At 46.1% G+C, this 4952-nt stretch overlaps 1 protein-coding gene across 1 annotated transcript; it reads left to right on the plus strand.

Annotated features, from left to right (window-relative positions):
• The first annotated feature begins 3612 nt into the window (after window positions 1-3612).
• On the plus strand, window positions 3613-4602 carry LOC120936774 (vomeronasal type-2 receptor 26-like). The gene has a single exon (XM_040349837.1). The coding sequence runs from the start codon at window positions 3613-3615 to the stop codon at window positions 4543-4545; it is 933 nt and encodes a 310-aa protein (XP_040205771.1). The 3' UTR covers window positions 4546-4602.
• The last annotated feature ends 350 nt before the right edge of the window (window positions 4603-4952 follow it).

A 4952-nucleotide genomic window follows, 5' to 3' on the forward strand; every position in this document is an offset into this window, starting at 1 on the left:
GGGAGCTTGGTTTTTTCCCCACGCCAGTGGGCCATGATCAGGGATGCATGCACTGTCCTGTCACCATTTGAGGAGGCCATGAGGATGGTGATCAGTGACAGTGCATACATCAGTGACACTGTCCCTCTTATCCACCTGTTGGAGCACACGCTGCATGGAATAATGGACAGGACCCTTGAGGCAAAACAGAGGGAGGAAGAGGAGGACTTCCTTACCTCTCAGGGCCCCCTTTATCCAGACAGTGTTCCTGCTTGCTCGCCTATCACACAGGAAGAGGAGGAGGAGGATTGTGTCAGCATGGAGGTGGAGCCTAGCACTCAGCATCAGCAGTAATCTTCAAGGGATCAATTACAGTCCCAAGAAACCCATGGACTTGTACGTGGCTGAGACGAGGTGGCTGCAGATTATGTCATCCTCAGTGACCCAGAGGACTCGGCACCGAATGCCTCAGCAAACCTACGCTGTATGGCCTCCCTGATCCTGCAAAGCCTGCGTAAGGATCCTCATATTTGTGCTATCAAGGAGAGGGATCATTACTGGCTGGCAACCCTCCTTGATCCACATTACTTGTAATGTTACGGACCTTGTCTTGCCGGCGCAGAGGGAGCAGAAGATGAAGCATCTTCGGGAGGCCTTGCAAAAAGGTCTGTGCAACGCGTTCCCAGAGACTGGGAGGTTACAAAATCCTGGTCCTGGACCACGTGTTGCTGAGGCTTCGGTCAGTCACAGAAAGAGCGGTGTAGAAAGTGGCCGTCTGACCGATGCGTTCAGAAATTATTGGCATGGGGCGGGGCCACCCGCTGACGTCATCGTCCCACCATACCACGGGCAGTGGCATCACAAGGGGGTGGTGCCTCTGAATGACGTCAGTGTGTGGCCCCGCCCCATGCCAATATGAGTCATAGCACATGGTGCATCCAGCATTACACCGGGAGATTGCAGCGAATCAACATCGGAAGAACAGAGCGATAAGACCCAGCAAAAGAGCAAGCAGACCCAGCAGAGGAGGGAGAAGACAGCGCAGAAAGGAGAAGAACCATAGAGGGAGAAGACATCGTCGGAGAGGGGAAAATAAATATAAATATATAAATACCCCATACTCATTCACATAGGGTGGGGGGCCACGATCTGTGCCCCCCTTGTTAAAGGGGGCTTCCAGATTCTGATATGACCATGCCCGCAGACCTCCCCATCCAACGGCCAGGATTGTTGGGAAGAGACCCTTGTCCTCATCAACATGGGGACACGGAGCTTTGGGGGTAGGGGGCGCAGGGCCCCCCTGCCCCAATACACCCACCCCTCCCATGTTGAGGGCATGTGACCTGGTATGAGAAACACATTGTTACCCCAGCTCCACTGCCAATATGAAAGTCCACATCTGGTGCTCTAGCCAGGATGTTCAGGCCCCACAGATACAATACGTAAATCAGAAAGGTTGGCAACTCAGCCTTCACCAAGGTATACTGTACATGCTGCATCATTGTAAACATCAGAAGCTTGGCTTACCTATACTATTATATCTGTACATTTGTTCTTGAATAGATCATATAGATCTATATTATCTCAGGTCCCAAGAGGTCAATGCTCCAAGGAATGTCTTCCGGGGTTCCGAAAATCTGTACGAGAAGGATACCACCCATGTTGTTATAATTGTGCTCCGTGTTCAGAAGGGGAAATATCAAACCATTCTGGTAAGCTTTATGTTAATTTAAGTATAAACTCTGATATTGAATTAGAAAATGAAAACATTTAGGCCTAGATTCACAAAGGACTTACGACGGCGTAACTCCATGTATGCCGTCGTAAGTCTGAATGTGCGCCGTCATATCTATGCGCCTGATTCTTAGAATCAGTTACACATGAATTTTGCCTAGATACGAGCGGCGTAAGTCTCCTACGCCATCGTATCTTGGGGTGCATATTTACGCTGGCCGCTAGGGGCGCTTCCGTATATTTCCACGTCGAATATGCAAATGAGCTAGATACGCCGATTCACGGACGTACGTGCACCTGGCGTATCAAGATATGTTGTTTACGTAAGGCGTCTGACCGGCGTAAAGTTACCCCTCATAAAGCAGGGGTAAGTCATGTTAGGTATGGACGTTGGAAACGTCCGAACAGCGTCGTATTTTACGTTGTCTGCGTAAGTCGTCCGTGAATGGGGCTGGGCGTAGGTTACTTTCACGTCGACTAAGCATTGAGCAGGCGTAATTTACTTTGAAAATTCAACGTGATACTGAGCATGTGCGCACATGCGCCGTTCGTTAAGCGCGTCATTTACGTGGGGTCACAAATCATTTACATACAACACGCCCCTACCAGCCTAGTTTGAATTAGGCGGGCTTGCGCCAGCCCATTTACACTACGCAACCGCTCTAAGTTACGGCGGCGTAGTGTATCTGAGATACGCTACGCCCGCCTAAAGATAGGCGCTTCTTTGAGAATCTGGCCCTTAAAGTCCTTTAGGCCTTGTACACACGACCGAACATGTCTGCTGAAACTGGTCCACGGACCAGTTTCCGCGGACATGTTCACTCGTGTGTAGGGCCGACCGGACAATTTTCCGGCCTAGCGGACAGGTTTCCAGCGGACATAAGTTTCTTAGCATGCTAAGAAACTTGTCCCCTGGAAGCCTGTCCGTTGGACATGTCCGATGGTCAGTACGACTCATCGGACATGTCCGCTGGCCCGAGAACCCGCGCATGGCGTCGAAATGATTCGACGCATGCGTGGAGACATTGAACTTCTGGGTTTGCGGACGTGGCGCCATCAACGTCACCGCCACGTCACCGCGCTGTCTGTCCACTGGGATTTTGGTTTGATGGTGTGTACAACCATCAGACCAAAATCTCCGAGCGGACATGTCCGATGAAAACGGTCCGCGGACCGTTTTCATCGGACAGGTTCGCTCATCTGTACAAGGCCTCAGAGTGATTCTGTACACACTTTACACTTTGGAGGCTAAACATATCCCTAAATTGTATGAAATTAATGATTACTGATGGTGCCTTTCTGCACTTTTCTTTTACCTCTGACTTTAGTAAAAGCAGCACACACAGTACACAAAAACACGGGATAGGCACACAGTTAACCCTTTTATCGCCCCTGATGTTTAACCCCTTTCCCAGCCAGTGTCATTAGTACAGTGACAGTGCATATATTTAGCACAGATTACTGTATTAGTGTCACTGGTTCAAACATGTCAAACATGTTAGTTAGTGCATAATTGGCCGCCACAGTATCACAGTCCCTCTATAAGTTCATAAATATATACCACAGTTTATATACACAGTTCAAATAAATCAATCAATGTACGCTTATTGGTATATTTTTTTGTTTACCAAAAACATGTGTCAGAATACATATTGGCTTAAAATTATGAAGAAATGGGATTTTTTTTTTGTTTTATTATTATTGAATGTGTTTTATAGCAGAAAGTAAATTGTATTTAATTTTTTCAAGATTGTTGGTCTTTTGTGTTTATAGCACAAAAAATTCAGAGGTGATCAAAATGTTTTACTGGTCATGAAGGGGGGGGTCTGGAGGTCAAGTGGTTAAGGAAAAATACAGAAAAATATTTAATACTGTTAAATATCTACCGTGACTAATGTTATGTTCACTTCTTTTTACTCTACAGACAGTGAACTCTGCAAGAAGTGTCCTGAAAATGAATGGCCTAACAAAGCTAAAACTATTTGTATTGACAAGGTCAATGAGTATTTATCATACGAGGAGGACATTCTAGTTTTATTTTTTTCTATAACTTCAGTCATATTTGCTACAGCATCTCTCCTTATACTTGGACTATTTGTTTGGTTTCGGAGCACTCCCATAGTCAGAGCCAATAACCGGAACCTCAGCTTCATTCTGCTCCTCTCCCTCATACTGAGCTTCCTGTCTGTATTCCTGTTCCTTGGCCGTCCTATGGATATTACCTGTATGCTGCAACAAGTCACTTTTGGAATTCCCTTCACCATCTCAGCATCTTCTATCCTCGCCAAAACCATCATGGTCTTCATTGCTTTTAAAGCCACCAGACCTGGAAGCTCTTGTAGAAAATGGGTGGGAGTCAAACTTCCCAATACAGTCATGTTATTCTGCTCATCCATTCAGGTTATGAATTGCATTCTCTGGTTGTCCATCTCTCCACCATTTCAGGAGGATGACATGGACTCCTATCCTGGGAAGATCATCATTCAGTGTAATGAAGGGTCAGTTATCGGCTTCTACTCTATGTTGGGTTATATGGGGTTTCTGGCAGCTGTGAGTTTTCTTCTGGCTTTCATGGTGAGGACATTACCGGACAGTTTTAATGAGGCCAAGTACATCACCTTCAGCATGCTGGTGTTCTGCAGTGTCTGGATTGCCATGATCCCGGCCTATCTGAGCACCAGAGGGAAATACATGGTGGCTGTGGAGATATTCGCCATACTGACCTCCAGTGCTGGAATATTATTGTGTATGTTTTCTCCAAAACTCTACATTTTACTTTTCAAACCTGAACTGAACACAAGAGGGACAATGCTGGGGAAGAGAATGATGTAAATGTAACACATTGATTCAATGTATAATGCTGTAGATCAGATTAAACAAATTCAGTCATATTGTTTCCATCATCATCATTATGAATGACATCATCATCAGAATTATGATTTTTGGGGACATTGACTGCCTTCTGTCTGCCTATTGTACATAAGTGGATGGAAGGTGGATGTCACAGGATTGGATGCTATTTTAGAGCTTAATTTTTTTCTTGCTCTTACACGCCCCCCCAGCATGCACACGCAAAGTACTGTCACTGCATTTCCATTGGTCAGTGCTGACTTCAAAAAATGATGTGACCAATCAAAGCCTCACACAATGTAACCAACACCTGAAGATAGCAGCTTGCCCCCACTTTGCCCTCACACACTGATTGGAGAGTGATAGAAAAGAAAGATTCCAGATCACCA

Source organism: Rana temporaria, chromosome 1 (genome assembly GCF_905171775.1).
Source record: "Rana temporaria chromosome 1, aRanTem1.1, whole genome shotgun sequence".
Taxonomy (NCBI): Eukaryota; Metazoa; Chordata; class Amphibia; order Anura; family Ranidae; genus Rana; species Rana temporaria.

Bases quoted from the DNA above. Each gene is read 5' to 3' on its own strand.
- LOC120936774 (XM_040349837.1), top strand. From the start codon at position 3,613: ATGTTCACTTCTTTTTACTCTACAGACAGTGAACTCTGCAAGAAGTGT.